Source organism: Hypomesus transpacificus, chromosome 1 (genome assembly GCF_021917145.1).
Source record: "Hypomesus transpacificus isolate Combined female chromosome 1, fHypTra1, whole genome shotgun sequence".
In the NCBI taxonomy this organism is placed as follows: Eukaryota; Metazoa; Chordata; class Actinopteri; order Osmeriformes; family Osmeridae; genus Hypomesus; species Hypomesus transpacificus.
The window spans coordinates 3,277,886-3,298,802 of NC_061060.1; the positions used below are offsets into that span (position 1 = coordinate 3,277,886).

The following is a 20,917-nucleotide window of genomic DNA, read 5'->3' on the forward strand; positions in this document are numbered from 1 at the left end:
AAAATGCAACAAAGTGACTGTGAAAACTGTATTAGTCAGATGGCTGAGCGGTTAGGGAATCAGGCTATTACTCAGAAGATTGACGGTTAGATTCCTGGCCGTGAAAAATGAAGTTGTGTCCTTGGGCAAGGCACTTCACCCTACTTGCCTCGGGGGGAATGTCCCTGTACTTACTGTGAGTCGCTCTGGATAAGATTGTCTGCTAAATGACTAAAAGTAAAATGTATTACTCAGTCAAATATAGTATATGTGTTCCTATTGTAATCAATATTGTGTGTTTAATTACAGGTCTTTGTATACACAGAACTAAGGGAGAGGATAAGTAAATAATTGTCACATTGTCACATGATTTGTGAGAAGCACTGTTATCTTAATATTATTGTTCAAATATTGATGTGAATGTAACAGATAAAAGTCAGGACTCAATGCAGACTACAGTAGTGTAGACCTGTGGAGATACAAGTATGTAGGTATTTTTGATGTAGGAAATTAAATTTCTTAAAGGCAGTGAATCAGTGAACAACTCTGTAGCTAATGAAAATATTTAGCTGTTTTTCTTCCATACAGTGTTCTGTGTATACACACAGGTGAATACATCTATCCTGAATCAAACAGAAGACCTGTCTGATCTACTAAGGATTGAAATAAGGTCAGTTTAACTTCTATGACTTGACCTAAGCCAACAATGCAACAATATTGGTATGCAGTTTTGTTTTTTATCAGCTATGTTTTTGATATCTGTTTAATATGCAACTGTATTCTTGTATTGTATAGCTTGTATAGCTTCAAATTACACAAATGTCACTACCATGGAATATCAAATGTGTTATTAAGATCAAATAAATCTCAAATTCTCACAATCTAAATGTTTAGATTGTTAACCATGGTGACTTCAGGAGAGTCTGGCAAGGATTTAAAAACAACATGGCTGCAGAGATCATGCAGACTGAGAGTAGAGCAGATCAGTGGTTCCTCTCAGCAGAATGGAACTAACTCATTCTACTGTGTTCTGGAAGGCCTGACAGCCTCTGACAGTGGACCTCCTACAAAACAGCTGTCATACTCATACTGCACCACTAGGGGGTGCTAAGGCAGCTGAAGTTAATTCTTGAACTTTAACTTTTACCATGGGTATTGTTGGTTTGTTTTCAAATGTACATTAAATACAAATTTCCTTATACAAATTTGTGGGACAGATTTGCAGTTTTCATGTATACTATGTCACGTGAATGACATCTGTAATGGTGCTGGAACACCTATAGGCAACAATCGATACCGTAGCAATCAACCATTCCCTGTTGTTACTTGTAAGCATACTGGTGGCATTCAACACCCTAAATGTGAGTATAGAGGTAATAGGGACACCAGGAGAATTGAAATCTCTTGTGACCTTGATCAGAGTCAGCCTGGTAAACGCTGGCCAACCCACTATGGAGGGGATGTTGTTGTTGTTTAGCCATTTGGGGCCATGAAACATTTGCTTACACTATTCATAATACAAAAATAAATACATCTAAAATTCCAATTCATAACAATTCTGTTCAGCAAAGCAATATATCTCAAACAATCTTAAAACATCCAGTGTAACAGTGTTGAATGCAATTTACAGGAATATAACAAAGCAAAACAAAAGGTTTTGAGAATTAATTGTGAAATGATTCATGTACCAAAGTGACTGAAAAAGAGGTATTACTGAGTCAAATTCCGTATTTGTCCTATTGTACCACTCAATTTTGTGTATTAATGAATTACAGGTATTTGTATCACAGAGCCAAAGGACAGTAAAAGTCAATAACCATCACATGGTTTGCGAGAAGCACTATTGGCTTAGTTTAAATATTAATGTGAATGTAACAGATAAAAGTCAGGACTCTTTGCAGACTACAGTAGTGTAGACTTGTGGAGATACAGGTATGTAGGTCTATTTGACACAGGAAATTAAATTGCTTTAAGGCAGTGAATCAGTGAACAACTCTGTAGGTAATGAAAATGTTTGTTTGGTTTTCTTCCATACTGCAATGGTAGTTGTATTCATATCGTTTGTCCTTAGGTCATCATGAAGCTCCAGTGGACACTCCTGCTGCTGGCCTGTGTGGTGGTGAGGACACAGGGTCAAGCACCTGAGGCTTATCGCACATTTCTCAGCAATCACGTGAATCCAACTATGACAAAAGTACAGTGTAGCAACTACATGCGCACCCTTAGACTGACGGAGCCTTCGTCTCCCGACTGCAAAAGTAAAAATACTTTCATATTAGTTAACTCGGGAGAAGTAAATAAAATATGTAACCAAGCTGGAACTCGTGTGTCTGCTAACCGTGATCACTTTGTCAGCAATCAACCATTCCCTGTTCTTAATTGTATCAGCCATAGTGGCATTGGCGTTCGTCCCCCACGTTGTGAGTACAGAGGTACTGATCCCTCAACCAGGAAACTAACCCTTGGTTGTGTCCCTGATCAAACCGATAGGAACAGACGCTGGCCAACTCACTATGTCGGTGATACTGTCATTGTTGGTTAGCCAGACAAGGGGCCATGAAACATTTGCCTAAACCAAATCATAACAACATATCTCAAATAATCGTACACTATCCAATATAATAATTGTATGTTATTTACAGTAATACAATGCTTGAGTTCTTGATTTCCATTCCATCTGACAATCAGCATGATTTTAACTGTAACTAAATTGTGAAAATGTATTAAATAAATCATTATATAGGCAGACTGTCAAGTAGTTTTTGTTTATTGTTTGTTTGATTGATGCAACTCTTTGTTTTCCACTAATAATTGGGAACCAGACAGTTTGACTATGGTAACTTCAGGGGAGTCTGGCAAGGATTTAAAAACATGGCTGAAGAGAACATGCAGACTGAGAGTAGAGCAGATCAGCGGTTCCTCTCCGCAGGTGTACATTGAAACCTAGGCCCCTGATTTTGACCTTCCTGTGACATGTTTGTGAGCGGACATTTGACCAAGGTAACTTTAGGGCAGTCGGAAGTGTGCTGAAAGTGTGCTGCCTTGAAGTGTCAAGAAAAACTTCAATACTGGATGGAATCTGAAACAAAATCTTGAACTACTGTGTACACTCAGTAAAATCCTCCATCTACAGCTGTTGCTATCAGTGTCAATTAATCACTTTGTAGCAAGGCCTAGCCATGGAGTCATCATTGGGGGGAACGAAATCTGCTGGGGAGTCTGAGGGTCCCCCCCTGAAAACAAAACAAAACAAAAACATTTCCATACAGAACACCAGTATCAGTAAAGTTTAGTTATGAATATGATAAGATTTTGTATGATAATTTCGGACAGCATGGTTGCCTGTTGTTGCATAGAACATTTATATTGTATTTATATTTTTATATCAATATATTGGGGGGGGGGATTTTGACTACATTTGAATATTGGGGGGGACTGTCCCCCTCAATATATATTATGATTTGTAGCCATGCTACATATGCTCCTAGGTTATAAATAATTGTATAATTCAATTAGGCCTAATGGACAGACGAACAGACAGACACAGACAGGCAGATAGATTAAATCAAATTAAATTGTATGTCAGAGCACAAATATGCAGGCACATATGTAAGTAGATATGGATTGGGTTTTGTTTTTATGCCATAGGTCAATAAACATACAAATGTACACAGATACTTGCCCGTGGTAAGAAATGTCTGTTCTTGACGAAAAGTCGTTGGGTCCTTTTAGTTTTGCTGTCATGAAGGAACCTGCAGTTTCTTCCTCATACCAGAAAGTGGCAGTAAAGCTCTATCCATTAAGGGAGAAACAGACTGTCAGTGCCAACTTAAAACATACAAACATACTTATTTTGAAGCTGTCCCAATGTCATTGAGTTTGATTTCATATAGGAATTTTTATATATAACATCTCTCAACAACAATTATATTTGAGCTCTGCCATGTATATTTGTGCATAGGGATACATAGGAATATTAATAGTGAAGACATAATAGTACCCAATTGCTGTTAAAGTACCAAGCCAATGAAGTGAATCGGAAAGTACAAGTGCAAGACAAAATCATCATAGTTATCATAGATCTATAAGGTGCAGGTGTCTGATACATACATATGTGATGATTAGCATAGCCTTCTCAAGCACAGAAAAAGGACACTGCTGCATGCTGGATAGCTTTTGTTTCGGTCTTTAGATATAGGCCTCCTAGAAATGGCCTTGACCCACCTCCTATGTTCCTTGTTCAAAGTTGCATGGCATTATACACTTTGGTAATATTGTGACCTCTGACCTACACTAGTGTCACAGACATTTCCTAGTCGCACCTTACAAAGAACCAACTTCTAAAAGTTAAAAAGCCAATCAGAAACAGTCACATTTTCCCACCCCTTTTGATAGCTGTATAAATAGCTAACTATATTTGGATGAATCACCATCAGTTTCCTCATAGATACCACAGCAGTCTCTGGTGGAGTATAATGGTGTCTATCATATTTCAGGCTTTATTTGTGGCCAGTTGTGTATGTAAGTATGATACTCAAATTAAAAAAATATAGGATTATTGTTACATGTATAGATAAATACCTATTTAATACCTGTGTATTGTTGTATTTACTCAGGTCTCGCATGTGATCAGCACTACAAGTTGATGACAGCTCAGCCAGGAGAGAATGTGACTCTAAAATGTCTCTGTCCAAGGGGATTTATTGACAAGAATTCATTCATCTTCTGGTTCAGACAAGGTGCAGGACACAGTCCTGAATTTATAGCGGCGTTAAACCACATGAGATCAAAAAAAATATCACAGGAGGGCTTTAATGACACCCCACGCATCACAGCAAAAGTAGAAGGACAGAGTTTTAACCTGCATATTAATCAAACTAAACTGACTGATACTGCCATGTATGATTGTGTGAAAGTTTATCAGCAGAAAATTGTTAAATTTAACACAGGGATTTTGTTGAGGATTGGAGATAAATATAGCATTAATAAAGGTAAGAAGTAAGGTTTTCAGGTTTAAATCTGACATTATTGACTATTAAGTATTTAAACATGACATTATTGACTATTAAGTATTTAAATATGACATTATTGACTATTAAGTATTGACTGTTGTAAAAAATATACATATTTGTTAGGTGAAAGATGTTACATGTGAATTGGGTCAATTAGTTTGTTCAAGATAGATTGAACCCTGGATAAAAACATCACTTGCAAAAAAACATTGTCTTACTAAATTCTTCCCAATTTTTTAGATCTGATTCAATGTGAGGATGTTCACCAACATATTCCTTTGATCAAAGCTGAATATGGTGGAACTGTAACACTGCAGTGTCTGATATCAGAAGAAGATCAAATGCTAAACTGGTACAAGCAAAGTATTGGACATGTTCCCCAATGTTTAATGGCTGAATCTTCAATTAAACAACATTCAAATGTTTTGGGAGATCATCTGCGTTTCTCTGCAAAAATCGTTCTGAAAATCAAAAATATAACCAGTTCAGACGGGAGAATGTACTTCTGTGGAATGGGAACGGCATATGAGATGAATTTTAGAAACTGCACCTTTGTGACTGAAAGGGGTATGTATGTCACCTTAGTTAACTGTTCATAAACAATATTATATTAGCAGACTATGTTTTATTTTGATTTTGAGTTCCTTTTTCTCCAAATGAAACAATGCTTTGATTCCACAATGATAGGTGGATTGATGTAGGCCTAGAGACATTTTTGGGAGTATGTTTTACGTAAAAAGAAAATTACCTACTTTCTACCACAATACTTTAATTTGCAGACAAAGCATGTGCTGTGGTGACACAAGATTTTGGAGAGACCTGGATTGTCATATCCCTCTGTTCTGTGTTGGTCATATGTGTCATCATAATCGCCTTTTTAATCTACACAATTAAAAGGATGAAATGTGATCGCCGCAACAGTAAGTTAAATTTTCCCTTCATCATTCATATACAGTATATCCTAGTACGAAAACCTTTTTTTCATTCGCGTAAATATAATTCTTTATCACCGAGTACACTTGTTCCTGATGTCCCAGGTTTTTAACTAATGACTGTAATGCATAATTAAACAATTAACATTGAAGAAGAAAAAAATGAATTAGCTTTTTCTGGAAGAAAGTTACACCCGTCTCCTCTAGAAAAGTGTGACTATCCGTTTAGATTTTAGGTTGATACAGTATTAGACAACAAGCTGATTGGTGAAAGAGTTTACCAAACACCTTGACATGAAAATGTACCAGTCATGCTAGCAAAATCTTTCTGTGTCATGAAGGTCAGAGAACGGAACGCATAGTGGACACTGCCAATACAGCAGATGTTCATTTGTAATACTCAAGTCAAGTCAATATAATTGTCCCACTAGGGGAAATTTGTTTGTAGACAGGTATTAAAACACATTCTATCCATCATAAATACTACATAAACAGCATACCTGCCAACACACAGAGACAGGCAGACGTATGAAATTTGTGGTTACAACAAAAAAAGTTAGGAACGAATTATAAGATTACACTCTAACAACAGTTAAATCTTATCTAGTATATCTAATGGCTTGTTGTTGTTTGGAACAGCTAGAGTCATTCAACTTCAAGCATCTGTTGGTGAGACCAGTGACACTCAGAATGAGCAGGTATGTCATTCTTATAAATAATGGTACATTCATCTGTATTTGCTTTAGGAAAATTGAATTTGTCAATTCAAACTGTATTTATATCACGAATAACCAATGTATAAAGTTTGCCTAGTGCCCACAACAACTGAAATAACCTATTGGGTGTTTATCACCTCCACTTGTAAACGGTTGCTTCAGTAACCTGTTGGTGGCGCTGTGATCAAGTCGTAGCTTCAGATCACCTTGTCCTACTCTATGAACATGATTCTGCCGAGTGTATAGATTCTGAGTCACGTTTTTCCTCAGAGACAGGATGGTGACGAGATGCTTTACTCACAAGTAGAGTTTACAAAAAGGAAAGCCCTCAACAGGAACAGAAGACATTAATACACCAACAAGGAAGACACCATTTACTCTGATGTCAAAGGTCTTGATGTAATTGACAGCCTGTAAGGATTATATTTTAATGTCCTTTTTGATCACTCTTCCTTTTTCGAACTGTAAACCTACCTGCAGTATCATTAAAATATCTTCTGTTCTGAAACCTGGACATTTTTTTCAGGACTGATGATATCTAAGGGAGTCAGATGGCTGAGCGGTAAGGGAGTCGGGCTAGTAATCAGAGGGTTGCTGGATCAATTTCCCGCCATGCCAAATGACGTTGTGTCCTTGGGCAAGGCCTTACTTGCCTCGGGGGGAATGTCCCTGTACTTACTGTAAGTCGCTCTGGATAAGAGCGTCTGCTAAATGACTAAATGTAAATCTAAGTAATTACATTGTATCAATATTAAAAACCTTTTTTTTTTACCTTTTTCAGTTTTACTTATATTTGAATAGCTTGGATATATTTGGCTTGTAATGATAAATAAAAGTGTTGCATTCTGCATTAATGTGCTCATACGATGAGCAGTATATCTACTGTTGGAATGTGTGATATCTGGAAGAATGTTTTTTTTAATAAATGTTTAGTGGATCAATTATCTCCACCTTATGTCCAGAACCTGTCATTGAGCATCACTAATACAATTTCTTTCTTATAATAAGTCACATGAAAAAAACAGAACTACATACAGAGGCTGGCATGAATGCATGATTCTATCTTCATAAATGCTTAAACCAACTGCCTCTTACTATAACGTTTGCTTTCACACACAAAGAAACCTTAACAAACATGGACTGACCATTTTCAAGTTCAAGTTCTTTAGCTGTTTCATGGTATTGTGGCCTTTAGAAATGAGTTGGAAGCGGGGAAACAGGAAGTACTCTACTTTTTGGTTTAAACCAATCAGATGTGATTTTAGTTTTTCTTTGTAAACCTTGATCATCTTGACACCAATCTGAACATCTGAACACTGACAGCATCACAAAGAGGCTAGACACTATGTTACCTGTATGGACTGTTATGACTCTTTTAGGCACAGTGTGTAAGTATAATTCCATTGGGAGAAAAAACATTGTTAAAATACTGTATTAATTATATTTGACATATATAAATAATTTATAAATTTTTTAAATTGTGTTTTCCTTTCATTTAGACACTCTGGAACCTGTGACCGTGGTTCAACTTCATGACCGGGTTCGCCTGGTGTGTGTTTTCAAATCAAAACAGGAATATGAATCTAAAATCATACACTGGTACAAGCAAACAATGGGAGGCCTTCCACAAATAATGATCACAATCAGAAAACGCTCAGTGGACACACCTCTGTTTTACCAGGGGTTTAATCCTTTACGTTATGAAGTATCAGAAGGAAGACTTCAGCTCACAATCCTGAGGGTGACTGAGGAAGATGAGGGCGTTTATTACTGTGGGGTCGGTGAATATTATAGAACAGTGTTTAGAGGTGCAACATTCCTCTCATTAAAAGGTAGAGTTTAAAGATGAATACTATCACAATGTAACATGATTTGGCAGTCATTTTCTCATTAATTTGATCGATCGAAATTTCTGTGGTTTTTACTATCCAGGTACTAGTCTAAATCTGTTGGATTACCAGACAGTGTTACAGCAGCCAGACTCTGAGCCAGTCCACCCAGGAGACTCTGTGACTCTGCAGTGTTCAGTCCTCTCTGAGTCCTGTTCAGGACAACACAGTGTGTTCTGGTTCAGAGCCGGGGCAGGAGAATCCCATCCAGGACTCCTTTACACCCAAGGAGACAGGAGTGAAGAGTGTGAGAAGAGACCTGAGACTCCCTCTCCTACACGGAGCTGTGTCTACAGCCTCTCCAAGAACAACCTCAGCTCCTCTGATACTGGAACTTACTACTGTGCAGTGGCCACATGTGGAGAGATACTGTTTGGCAATGGAACAAGACTGGATGTTGGTATGTAGTAAAGAATATCTCAACAAACAAAAAAAGAAAGAAAAAGAAATGGATTGATAAATGCAAAATAACAGTACGTGAGCAACAGTATGCATTACATTTACATAATTATATAATGAATTATGAAATAACTGGTTTTGAAGTGTTTGTTGATAAAGAGCCTCTAACGCAAGCGCATATATACATTCTCTTGCACTGACTGCAGTAAATTCAAACTTTGGGATGGTTTTTGTTTTGTTTTCCAGCTTCTGACAACGGAGTGGATCCGCTTGTCCTCCTGCTTGGAGCCACGTCCTTCTGTCTGGTCTTTTCTCTGATTTTCATCTTCATTTTAATCTCCACTAGAACGCCACGGCCAGTTTGTGAACATTGTAACGGTGAGTTCTTACATTAGCTTAGAATCTCCATTAAATGTAACTGTTTACTTGTCACTAGATGAAATACAAGTAGTTTACATATACACATACGGTATAGTTTAGTTTACATTACAATGAGTAATGTTATTCAAATGAACAGAATGCTGTGTTTTGTGACATGAGCTGTAATTTAATTAGTGCGAACCGTGAGTGTCTCAAGAGAACTCCAGCAAGCCAGCTCAACCAGGGAAGAGCCGTCTGATGTAAGTGATGTTTGACTACTTCATATCAGAAAGGAAATCTGGTAGACGGTTGTGGATGTAGCACTGTTGTTTCACGGCCCAGTGTTGAATAAAACTTACGATCTTCTACAGGATGGAGAAGCAGAAGTGTTGAATTACAGCACGCTGCATTTTTCTCAGAGGAAGGAGAAACGTGGCAGGAAACAGCCACAGGACAGCGTCTACACCGATGTGACGTACTCCAGGCGGGAATGACAAAGTTACTTAAAGACTTATACCTGCATCTTAAACTTTGACGGATGGAATTTATTTTGTTTTCAATTTGTATTGAGCATGTTGAGCTTATTTTGGGATTTTGAATTTGATCTAAGAGCATTTAAAAATAAACTTTTATGCTTCGATGGATTCTTTATTTTCTCCTTTTTTCATTGATTGTCATGTAGATGTCATTGCATGGTTTAACACTTATTCAGTGAAACTAGGTTGTACACATTCAATACTGAAGTTTACAAAGGGTTGTATTTTATTAACTCTTTATGCTCAAAAACATGCAAGAGAGATCCAGTCTGACCAAAATAATATACATATTTGTATGATAATGAGAATTGTGTAGACTTTTATAACATAAACAATATGATTGTTATGACAAAGACGGTAAATAGTGAGCTCCTTACATTATGTAAAGTAGCAAGTAGTCCATAAAATATGTCACAGTAATTGTAGCTCACAACTTTTGGGATTTATCTGTTTGATAGATGGGTTAGGGTTAAGGTTAGGGATGGGTTGTTCTGCTTCATATTCTTACTCAGCCAGTCAAGGATATTTTTATTGCTCATCCAATTTGGCAAAATGTTAAAATGATAGTCTGTGCCATGTAATATTCTGCAAATTCAAATGAATTTAATGTAAAACTTGAAATGGACCTGAATCCCCTTGATAAATAGTGGGCAATTATTTATTCTTTTTGTCAGAGGTTGGGTGCTGAATGAAAACAGCACTTGTTTGACCCTGTGACACTAATCACCATGACAACCCCAATCAGGAAGAGGAAGAGAAGTGATCACTGAGTATCTCATGCACTAAACCATAAATAAACCCTAAATACACCTACTACTGTTGTTTTTATATTACATTGTTATGTTTAATAACACAGAGATTCATTCATCTTGTACGTTATGAAACAACAAACACAGATCTCCAACCCTTTACTAAATTATTTATGGTAACATTTGTTGAATGCTGACCACAGTGTGACCACAGGTCTGGTAAACAGTAGCTGTGCCTCAGACTAACTTTGGAGATGCAGACTGAATGTCTAGTAACCACAAACAAAAACTAAGAAATTAAGAGAATAAAAGGCGTGAGTACAAAGGAAAATAAGTATCAAAATACAACATAAGCTAACATAAACTGCCAGCTCAACAATATTTACAAACTGATTTGCTGTTGACCACTTCCCTCCCAGTCAGAACCCCTCACATCAGAGTACACACTCTCCTGTGGGGTCTCTCTCTTCCTTCTTCCTCTTTTACCTTTCATCTCAGTGAACTGCAGAGCAGCATAATTCAAGTCTTCACCTTCCTGTGAAGAATCACAATATATAAGTAACTGTAACATAAAAGATAAAACAAGATAATGAAAGGTGTTCATCATCATATGAAAACAACATACACTCAAATGTAATCCTGGTAAAACTTGCTTATTGTTAGAATTATGACTGTGCCACAAAGACCCAAATCATATATATGGTGTTTTGAACCATGTTATGTAGAACGACTGTACCTGACCACTTCCCTGTTCTGCAGTTGTCTTGTCACGTCCGTGAGTGGCAGCGCTTACTGTCATAAGACAATATAACATTCATTAGAAAAAACTCCCGGAACCTGATGCAAAAATAATAGTTTATATCTTTTAATATTCCATATTTCTTCAGTTCAATTATACAACTTTTACCTTTACAATTCTCACACACTGTCTGTGTCTTTCTGGTACAGATGAGTATAATGATCAACACAACACACACAGCTAAAGTTACCCCGAGTACGATGACTAGGAGATCCACTGCTGGTTCTGGAGGGAACAACAGAAGAGGGAGGCAGCACTGATGTAGTCAAATGTATAGTTACACCAAACATCCATCCACCTAGACTCATGTTCATTACCTTTAACATCCAGTCTTGTTCCATTGCCAAACAGTATCTCTCCACATGTGGCTACTGCACAGTAGTAAGTCCCAGTATCAGAGGAGCTGAGGTTGTTCTTGGAGAGGCTGTAGACACAGCTCCGTGTAGGAGAGGGAGTCTCAGGTCTCTTCTCACACTCTTCACTCCTGTCTCCTGGGGTGTAAAGGAGTCCTGGATGGGATTCTCCTGCCCCGGCTCTGAACCAGAACACACTGTGTTGTCCTGTACAGGACTCAGAGAGGACTGAACACTGCAGAGTCACAGAGTCTCCTGGATGGACTGGCTTAGACTCTGGCTGCTGCAACACTGTCAGGTTGTGAGATCTCTGAAGAAAGTTACCTGCATATTTACAATGAAAAATAACATTGCACTTGATGGTATATTAACAAAAAATGTAATTAAATCTACGAATATAATATTGTTTATAAACATATATCTATGATGGGATACGTACCCCTCACAGTCACAAAGGTGCCGTTTCTGAAATGTATCCCATACATAGTTCCGGTTTGACAAAAGTATATTCCCTCGTCTGAACTGGTTACATTTTTTATTTTTAAAACATAATTCTTTTTCACCATTTCTGCAGAGAAACGCAGAGGGTTTTTCAAAACAGTTGAATTTAGTTGATTTTGAACTTTAAAAGTTAAAGGTTGGGGCATATGTCCAAGGGTTTGCTTGTACCAGTACATCAATGCATAATTTTCTGATATCAGACACTGCAGTGTTACAGTTCGACCGTGTTCAGCTGTGGTCAAAGGAATATGTTGGTGAACATCCTCACTTTGAATCAGATCTAGAAAAAGTTTGAAGAATTTGTTAGAGGACATCATTTTCACTCAGACTTCAACTTAACTGGACAGACTCAGTCCGCCAGCTTGAATAAAAGGTACCCACTTTAGTACCATGTTTAGTTTCCAGATTTCATAACAACATTGCTTTATGTACAAAGGTTTTAGTATTTACATATTTTCCTTTCACTCATTAAGTACAATTACATGAGCTAACAAAACCACACTTTTTTAGATAGTCCATCAACGGTATTGATTATTGTAGATATTTAATTAACTCTACCATTCTTAAATTGGCAACAAATAAAAAAACTGTTGATCAAAACCATCAGAGATGCAATTTGCACTGTAAAACCTTTCTTGGTATTCTGAGAATCTACAGTTGACCTAGATGAAACAATTCAAAATAATATAACTTATAAAATACACACTTACACTGTTGAGAGAGAAGAAGTACACAGATATGTCTGATTAAGATCATCTTGGTGCTTTGCAATGATAGTTTGTCTTTTCTGACTTTTAACTCATGAGCAGAACTTTGGCCTGGATTCAGATGCAACCTGATTGGTGGAAGGGACTTCCTGTGACAAATCCACCAATAGGCTAAAGAAAACACGTATGGACATTAAGAACATGCATTAGCATAGTCCCACTTGTGCTTGCCTTCATGTAGGGTTTCATTTACAGATTAACCTTTCATCTGACTCTTTGATACATTCCTTTATTTAAAAAAACAAGCAATTTATTGCCAAGTCAACATGAAGTCAAATACATGTTATGTTTCCTTTATAAAATGAAGGTGCTGTTCTTTCCTGCAGTGTGTTAGTTACTGCGTACTGAAGAGAAAAGGTTATTGAGATATTCAAGCTATTTAACATAAAGAATAAACCTAATTGGTTGGGTGGGTTTAATCATGTTATGGTTTTCCATATTTTATTTGCAATTAAATAATTGTTGAATACATGTTTGATGTATCATTATTTCTCAGACCCGGTCAACTATATTTGCTTTTATTCAGATATGTACAGTCGTCTTGCAAAGATCATAAACCAAATGTAACATTTTTGTCAACATATAAGCAAAAGACAGGCCTTGACTTTACACTTGGCAGCTCACAAAGGGACCAGCTCATGACTGAGACGAGGTGAGGTTTGGAAGCAGGTTTCAGTCAAACTGTTTTGAAATATCCAACTTGGTCAGTTTTTTTCTTGGTGTTTTATGGCAACAGCGCTTGTAGCCTATGCTAATTTGATTTCATCATTATGACAACCACATCCAGGAAGTTTATCAAGATAACACAGTTACAATTTTAAAAAACTGTACTGATATTAAATCATGTTGTCCGTTATACTATTACAATCACAGATCCAAAAAGCACTCTATACTTACACTGCTCCTTTAAAAAAAAATTATAGAAACCACTTTCAAATATTTGTTGGGAAACATTTGTTGGGCGCTAACTTTGTAACCACAGTTCCAGCAGCATTGCAGCTCAAACTACACTCGGATGTGCAGACTGAAAATCTACAACTGAAAATCACTCGGACAATTATTGTTAATATCAGAGTCAATGAAATACAACATTATGAGCTAAGGTTAATTGCCACCTCAATAATGTTTATGGGAGTCAGGTGGCTGAGCGGTTAGGGAATCGAGCTAGTGATCTGAAGGTTGCCAGCTCGATTCCCGGATGTGCCAAATTATGTTGTGCCCTTGGGCAAGGCATTTCACCCTTCTTGCTTCGGGGGAATGTCCCTGTACTTGCTGTAAGTTGCTCTGGATAAGAGCGTCTGCTAAATGACTACATGTTTACAAACTGATTTTCTGTTGAGCATTTCCCTCCTAGTCAGAAACCCTCACATCAGAGTACACACTCTCCTGTGGGGTCTCTCTCTTCCTTCTTCCTCTTTTACCTTTCATCTCAGAGAACTGCAGAGCAGCATAGTTCAAGTCTTCACCCTCCTGTGAAGAATCTCAACATGTAAGTAACTGTAACATGAAATGTATTACTAAAGAACTAAAGGAGATCATCTGCATATAAAATCCAAACATAGGCTATTAGATATTGCGCCATGGAAGAGCCTATATTGTTATATTAATGTAAATAGTATTTGGTTCAACTGTACCTGGCCACTTGACTGTTCTGCAGTTATCTTGTCATGTCCGTGATAGGTAACACTCACTATTCGATGACAAAGTAACATTCATTTGAATTAACTTCCAGGACCTCGGACCAAAATTGCCGTGTATAGCTTTTAACGTTACATAAATCTCCAGTTCAAAAACGCAACTTTTACCTTTACAATTCTCACACACTGTCCGTGTCTTTCTGGTACAGATGAGTATAATGATCAACACAACACACACAGCTAAAGTTACCCCGAGTACGATAACTAGGAGATCCACAGCTGGTTCTGGAGGGAACAACAGAAGAGGGAGGCAGCACTGATGTAGTCAAATGTATTTACACCAAACATCCATCCACCTAGACCAGGGGGCCCCAAACTACGGCCCGAGAGCCGAATACGGCCCGCCCACGCATTACGACCGGCCCTCTGAACAGTTCCAGACATATTTTTTGGTATAAAATAAATAAACAAAATTCACACTGATTGATATGCATACATCAATACATTTTTTTATTTCAATAGCAGTCAATATGAAAAAGGTAATTACGATAGTAATAAAGCTCTTTTAATAGGCTATATATCCCTTGATATGTACGGATGTACAGTATGGTGCATAACAAAATAATAAACTAATCTAGCATAATAAATACATTTAAAATCATAATAAAATCTCCACAATAATACTGGTAGTCACCCCGGCCCATGTCATGTTCTGTTACAGACCGACCCGGCCCAACATTTAAGAAAGGAAAAATTATCTGGCCCTCGCAAAAAAAACGTTTGGGGACCCCAGACCGACTCATGTTCATTACTTACCAAATTCCAGTCTTGTTCCACTGCCAAACAGTATCTCTCCACATGTGGCCACTGCACAGTAGTAAGTCCCAGTATCAGAGGAGTTGAGGTTGTTCTTGGAGAGGCTGTAGACACAGCTCCGTGTAGGAGAGGGAGTCTCAGGTCTCTTCTCACACTCTTCACTCCTGTCTCCTTGGGTGTAAAGGAGTCCTGGATGGGATTCTCCTGCCCCGGCTCTGAACCAGAACACACTGTGTTGTCCTGTACAGGACTCAGAGAGGACTGAACACTGCAGAGTCACAGAGTCTCCTGGATGGACTGGCTCAGACTCTGTCTGCTGCAACACTGTCTGGTAGTCAGTTCTCTGAAGATGGTTACCTGAATATTTACAAAGAAAAACATAAATACAATATAGTCTACAATATGCAGATAATAAATTGTTTATGAACTACAATGTATACATACCCCTTGCAGCCACAAAGGTACCGTTTCTGAATTCCATCTTATTATTCACTGCTTTTACAGAGAAGTACTGTATATTCCCCTGTCTGAACTGGTTATATTTTGGATTTTTAGAATAAAATTACCAGTAATGATTTGTGCAGAGAAAAGCTTTCCTAAATAGATTTTATGTCCTCCAATTTTAATTTTATTTGCTACAAGTTGGGGCATATGTCCAATGGTTTGCTTGTACCAGTATATTATTTCATAGTCTTCCGAGACTGCACATGGCAGTGTCACAGTTCCACCGTGTTCAGCAATGGTCAAATTTATATTTTGGTGAATGTCCTCACTTTCATTCAGATCTAGAAAATGGCAAATTGTTAAAGGATATCATTTTTCCAGACTTTGTAATTGCATTAATCCAGAAATAAAAGTATTTTGTACAACAATATTTTCAGTCCACTCATTATCTGTATATTATAATATATTACACATGATTTTTTTTTTCTATAATCCATGTGCAATGTCAATTATCAGAGTCCCAATTAACTATCAATTCATCTTAAATTGGTATAAACTCATTCAAACCAGTTTTTGAATATCAGCAGAGATGCCATTAGTACCCAGTTAATATGTCGGTCGAGAATCTACAGTTGATCTTTAGAGACCAATCCAAAATAATGTAACTGATAACTGATCAAATATACACTTACACAGATGAGAGAGAAGAAGTACACAGATATGTCTGATTGAAATCATCTTGGTGGTTTGCGATGATAGTTAGTCTTTTCTTATTTATGACTTATGAGCAGAACCTCTGGTCTGAATTCATATCCAACCTCGTCGTCATCTGCCGCTTGTCCGGGGATCGGGTCGCGGGGGCAGCGACCTAAGCAGGGAGGCCCAGACTTCCCTCCCCCCGGCCACTTCCGCCAGCTCTTCCTGGGGGACCCCAAGGCGTTCCCAGGCCAGCCGAGAGACATAGTCCCTCCAGCGTGTCCTGGGTCTTCCCCGGGGCCTCTTCCCAGTGGGACGTGCCCGGAACACCTCACCAGGGAGGCGTCCAGGAGGCATCCTAATCAGATGCCCGAGCCACCTCAGCTGGCTCCTCTCGACGCGGAGGAGCAGCGGTTCTACTCTGAGCCCCTCCCGGATGACCGAGCTTCTCACCCTATCTCTAAGGGAGAGCCCGGACACCCTACGGAGAAAGCTCATTTCGGCCGCTTGTATTCGCGATCTCGTTCTTTCGGTCACTACCCATAGTTCGTGACCATAGGTGAGGGTAGGAACGTAGATCGACTGGTAAATAGAGAGCTTCGCCTTTCGACTCAGCTCCTTCTTCACCACGACGGACCGATGCAGAGCCCGCATCACTGCGGACGCCGCACCGATCCGCCTGTCGACCTCGCGCTCCATTCTTCCCTCACTCGTGAACAAGACCCCGAGATACTTGAACTCCTCCGCTTGGTTCAGGATCTCCTCCCCGACCCGGAGATGGCACTCCACCCTTTTCCGGTCGATTACCATGGCCTCAGATTTGGAGGTGCTGATTCGCATCCCAGCCGCTTCACATTCGGTTGCGAACCGCTCCAGTGAGAGCTGAAGGTCACGGCCCGATGAAGCCAACAGGACCACATCATCCGCAAAAAGCAGCGACCCGATCCTGAGGTCACCAAACCGGACCCCCTCAACACCCTGGCTGCGCCTAGAAATTCTGTCCATATAGGTAATGAACAGAATCGGTGACATAGGGCAGCCCTGGCGGAGTCCAACCCTCACCGGAAACAAGTTCGACTTACTACCGGCAATGCGGACCAAACTCTGGCACCGGTCGTACAGGGACCGGACAGCCCCGATCAGGAAATCCGGTACCCCGTACTCTCGGAGCACCCCCCACATGAGCCCCCGAGGGACACGGTCGAACGCCTTTTCCAAATCCACAAAACATGTGTAGACTGGTTGGGCGAACTCCCATGTACCCTCCAGGACTCCGCGGAGGGTATAAAGCTGGTCCACTGTTCCACGGCCAGGACGAAAACCACATTGCTCCTCCTGAATCCGAGGTTCGACAATCCGACGGACCCTCCTCTCCAGGACCCCTGAATAGACTTTCCCAGGGAGGCTGAGGAGTGTGATCCCCCTAAAGTTGGAGCACACCCTCCGGTCCCCCTTTTTAAAGAGGGGAACCACCACCCCGGTCTGCCAGTCCAGAGGCACTGTCCCCGATGTCCACGCGATGTTGCAGAGTCGTGTCAACCAAGACAGCCCTACAACATCCAGAGCCTTAAGGAACTCCGGGCGGACCTCATCCACCCCAGGGGCCCTGCCACCGCGGAGCTTTTCAACCACCTCGGCGACCTCAGCCCCAGAGATAGAAGGGCCCCCCCCGATGTCCCCAGACTCTGCCTCCACGTCGGAAAGCGTGTTGGTGGAATTAAGGAGGTCTTCGAAGTATTCCTTCCACCGATCCAGGACGTCCCCCGTCGAGGTCAGCAGCGCACCATCCCCACCGTATACAGTGTTGACAGAGCACTGCTTCCCCCTCCTGAGCCGCCGGATGGTGGTCCAGAACCTTTTTGAAGCCGTTCGGAAGTCATTCTCCATGGCCTCGCCGAACTCCTCCCATGCCCGGGTTTTTGCCTCCGCGACCGCCAAAGCCGCGTTCCGCTTGGCCTGCCGGTACACATCAGCTGCCTCTGGAGTCCTACCAGCCAATAAAGTCCGATAGGCCTCCTTCTTCAGCTTGACGGCATCCCTCACCTCCGGAGTCCACCACCGGGTCCGAGGGTTACCGCCGCGACATGCACCGACCGCCCTGCGGCCGCAGCTCCGGTCAGCCGCTTCAACAATGGAGGCCCGGAACATGGCCCATTCGGACTCAATGTCCCCGGCCCCCCCCGAGACATGATCGAAGCTCTCCCGGAGGTGGGAGTTGAAGCTCCTTCTGACAGAGGGTTCCGCCAGACGTTCCCAGCAGACCCTCACATTACGTTTGGGCCTGCCAGGCCTGACCGGCGTCCTCCCCCACCATCGAAGCCAACTCACCACCAGGTGGTGATCAGTTGACAGCTCCGCCCCTCTCCTCACCCGAGTGTCCAAGACATGCGGCCCCAAGTCCGATGACACGACTACAAAGTCGATCATCGAACTGAGACCTCGGGTGTCCTGGTGCCAGGTGCACATATGGACACCCTTATGCTTGAACATGGTGTTCGTTATGGACAAACCGTGTCTAGCACAGAAGTCCAACAACAAAACACCACTCGGGTTCAGATCGGGGGGGCCGTTCCTCCCAATCACGCCCCTCCAGGTCTCACTGTCATTGCCCACATGAGCATTGAAGTCCCCCAGGAGGACGAGGGAATCCCCAGGAGGAGCGCTTTCCAGCACCCCCCCCAGAGACTCCAAAAAGGGTGGGTACTCTGAGCTGCCGTTTGGTGCATAAGCACAAACGACAGTGAGGACCCGTCCCCCCACCCGAAGGCGGAGGGAGGCTACCCTCTCGTCCACCGGGGTGAACCCCAATGTACAGGCGCCGAACCGAGGGGAAACCAGTATTCCCACCCCAGCTCGACGCCTCTCACCAAGGGCAACTCCAGAGTGGAAGAGAGTCCAGCCCCTCTCAAGGAGACTGGTTCCGGAGCCCACGCTGTGCGTCGAGGCGAGGCCGACTATATCTAGCCGGAAACTCTCTACCTCGCGCACCAGCTCAGGCTCCTTTCCCGCCAGCGAGGTGACGTTCCACGTCCCTAAAGCTAACTTTTGCAGCCGAGGATCGGACCGCCAAGGCCCCCGCCTTCGGCCGCCGCCCGTCTCACACTGCACCCGACCCCCATGACCCCTCCTGCGGATGGTGAGCCCACTGGAAGAGGGTCCCACGTTGTCTCTTCGGGCTGTGCCCGACCGGGCCCCATGGGAAAAGGCCCGGCCACCAGGCGCTCGCCATCGAGCCCCACCCCCGGGCCTGGCTCCAGGGGGGGGCCCCGGTGACCCGCTTCCGGGCAGGGGCAACTGGGAACCATTGTTGTATTTCTTCATGGTTGGTTTTTTGAGCCACGCTTTGTCTGGTCTTTCACCTGGAACCTGTTTGCCTTGGGTGACCCTACCAGGGGCATGAAGCCCCCGACAACATAGCTTCCAGGATCACTAGGACACGCAAACCCCTCCACCGCGGTAAGGTGGTGACTCAAGGAGGGGTCGGTCGAGAATCTACAGTTGATCTTTAGAGACCAATCCAAAATAATGTAACTGATAACTGATCAAATATACACTTACACAGATGAGAGAGAAGAAGTACACAGATATGTCTGATTGAAATCATCTTGGTGGTTTGCGATGATAGTTAGTCTTTTCTTATTTATGACTTATGAGCAGAACCTCTGGTCTGAAGATTGGGGGAAAGGACATCCTGTGAGATATAACTTGTGACTTCCTCTGACAGTTATAAGCATGTGCATGTTTTATTTACACATGTATATAATCTGACTGTTTGTTTAATGCAAGGTTTACACTTTGACAAATCATTGACTGCCACATCAGAAGAAAGGCAAATGTTTATTTTATCTTCATTTATCTAATCAAGGTGCTCTTTATTGCTAGAAAGTGTACATAATGCTTACTTAAAGGAATGGGATATTACGATGCTCAACGAATTTACCATAATGAAAATACCATTATGATTTTATGAGGTCATTTATATTTTGGTTTTACAACTTTTGTTCATAATTACAGATGTAATTTCAATACATAATTTAAGTTGTCATCCTTTTCCCAACCCCAGTCAACTGAATTTGGTTCTGATTCAATCATCTTGCAAAGGACATAAAGAGATGGTAGCTCTATAGAGGGAGCAGCTCACGACTGAGAACAGATGAGAAGTGGAGGCAGATTTCTGTAAAAATATTAGGAAATATCATAATCGGTCAGTGCTGCAGTTCATTTCTCTTGTCAGAGTTTTGGTTCTGAATGGCAACAGCACTTGTAGCCTACGCTCATGTGACCTTCGTCTTCATGGCAACCACAACCAGGAAGAGGAACAGACAGATCTGA

The 20,917-nt window shown here is 41.1% G+C and overlaps 3 protein-coding genes and 1 gene segment (V, D, J or C); 2 read left to right on the forward strand and 2 right to left on the reverse strand.

Moving 5' to 3' along the window:
* The first annotated feature begins 292 nt into the window (after positions 1-292).
* Positions 293-7,589, forward strand: LOC124480944. 14 transcript variants are annotated; one of them, XR_006957625.1, is made up of 10 exons: positions 293-462; positions 568-649; positions 874-1,911; positions 2,051-4,500; positions 4,596-4,970; positions 5,232-5,558; positions 5,771-5,911; positions 6,563-6,621; positions 6,910-7,052; positions 7,166-7,589. XR_006957625.1 is itself a non-coding variant. In XM_047040749.1 (7 exons), exons 2-7 carry the CDS (start codon positions 4,401-4,403, stop codon positions 6,988-6,990), a joined length of 1,083 nt encoding a protein of 360 aa, XP_046896705.1. In that variant the 5' UTR covers positions 295-649; positions 2,051-4,400; the 3' UTR covers positions 6,991-7,241. The 14 variants fall into 14 exon arrangements, 1 of the variants encoding a protein (XP_046896705.1); XR_006957632.1 differs by having other exon boundaries at positions 588-649; XR_006957618.1 differs by having other exon boundaries at positions 293-466; positions 568-1,911.
* Positions 7,590-7,956: 367 nt separating this feature from the next.
* On the forward strand, positions 7,957-9,927 carry LOC124481373. The gene is made up of 6 exons (XM_047041241.1): positions 7,957-8,027; positions 8,139-8,471; positions 8,572-8,928; positions 9,174-9,305; positions 9,483-9,547; positions 9,659-9,927. The coding sequence occupies exons 1-6, from the start codon at positions 7,985-7,987 to the stop codon at positions 9,779-9,781; spliced, it is 1,053 nt and encodes a 350-aa protein (XP_046897197.1). The 5' UTR covers positions 7,957-7,984; the 3' UTR covers positions 9,782-9,927.
* A 216-nt stretch (positions 9,928-10,143) lies between these two features.
* Positions 10,144-13,040, reverse strand: LOC124478155. 2 transcript variants are annotated; one of them, XM_047036367.1, is made up of 6 exons: positions 12,936-13,040; positions 12,164-12,505; positions 11,689-12,048; positions 11,480-11,596; positions 11,309-11,364; positions 10,144-11,107 (listed from the first exon to the last, which is right to left on the reverse strand). In XM_047036367.1, the coding sequence occupies exons 1-6, from the start codon at positions 12,979-12,981 to the stop codon at positions 10,955-10,957; spliced, it is 1,074 nt and encodes a 357-aa protein (XP_046892323.1). In that variant the 5' UTR covers positions 12,982-13,040; the 3' UTR covers positions 10,144-10,954. The 2 variants fall into 2 exon arrangements, 1 of the variants encoding a protein (XP_046892323.1); XR_006957219.1 differs by having other exon boundaries at positions 11,077-11,107; positions 11,562-11,596; positions 12,936-13,039.
* A 282-nt stretch (positions 13,041-13,322) lies between these two features.
* Positions 13,323-15,926, reverse strand: LOC124470391. The segment is given in 4 exon segments: positions 13,323-13,336; positions 14,798-14,914; positions 15,446-15,802; positions 15,890-15,926. Coding segments are annotated over 4 exon segments (525 nt in total).
* Positions 15,927-20,917: the final 4,991 nt, after the last annotated feature.